At 40.9% G+C, this 907-nt stretch overlaps 1 protein-coding gene across 1 annotated transcript; it reads left to right on the top strand.

Moving 5' to 3' along the window:
• Positions 1-320: 320 nt before the first annotated feature.
• Pmar_PMAR027698 (conserved hypothetical protein) lies at positions 321-597 on the top strand (the record flags this gene model as incomplete). Its single annotated transcript, XM_002771297.1, has 2 exons — positions 321-429; positions 476-597. The coding sequence occupies 2 exons, from the start codon at positions 321-323 to the stop codon at positions 595-597; spliced, it is 231 nt and encodes a 76-aa protein (XP_002771343.1).
• Between the last annotated feature and the right edge of the window lie 310 nt (positions 598-907).

Raw genomic sequence — 907 nt, 5'->3', positions numbered from 1 at the left:
ACAGTATGACGAGTATGTAGTAAATATAGACAGGCTGATATCCCTCCTTTCCCTCTTACTCGAGGATGACTAGGGTCATTGCCCATGCCTTTGAGTAGTGATGATGATGATATCATCAATGCATATAAAGAGGACCACGTCTTTAGACGACATTTATCTCATGCTTGTCAGCAACAACGACAACAAGAACGACATCAGTAGCAGCAGCAGTGGTTTACTCGTCTGATGTTTGTTCCTGCTCAGTTTCCTTCATCAGTGATGAATCATCACTCTTGTGTTATGTAGTATAGCAATCCTTTGGTAATCAGTTGTTCATCCCAATGCATGATGATAAGGAGGAGGAGGAAGGTAGTCATGATCACTTCAGTGTAGATGATAAGAGGTTCATGCGACTAGCCTTAGCAGCAGCCCAAGAGGCATACGATACTGGTAATAATGTAGTAAACTCGAACTGTATTATTCCCAATATTAGCAGATGAGGTACCTGTTGGATGTGCCTTTGTATCGAATGGTGTGGTATTGGCTACTGCTGGTAATGAGACCAATCATACTAGGAATGCTACAAGGCATGCTGAGCTTGTGGCCACTGATAAGTAGGGGGAGGAGAGTTATCTCAATAGTAATGATGATGATACCACTCTCTCTCAGGATATATGATAAATATAAATCATGTGATGCCATACGACATAGTACCCTATATGTAACAGTAGAACCATGTGTTATGTGTGCTGCAGCCCTTCATATACTTGGTATAAGTAGGGTTGTATATGGTAATGCTACCTATTATAGTACCTTATAATGTAGTAGTAGTAGTAGGTTGTGGTAATGATCGATTTGGTGGTACTGGCTCTGTATACCGTATTAATGAGAGGCCTAGTAGTAAAGGATTAGGAAAAGGAGAACATGG

The sequence above is a fragment of the Perkinsus marinus genome (assembly GCF_000006405.1).
Source record: "Perkinsus marinus ATCC 50983 genomic scaffold scf_1104296963120, whole genome shotgun sequence".
In the NCBI taxonomy this organism is placed as follows: Eukaryota; Perkinsozoa; order Perkinsida; family Perkinsidae; genus Perkinsus; species Perkinsus marinus.
This window is presented reverse-complemented; position numbering and strand designations above follow the sequence as displayed.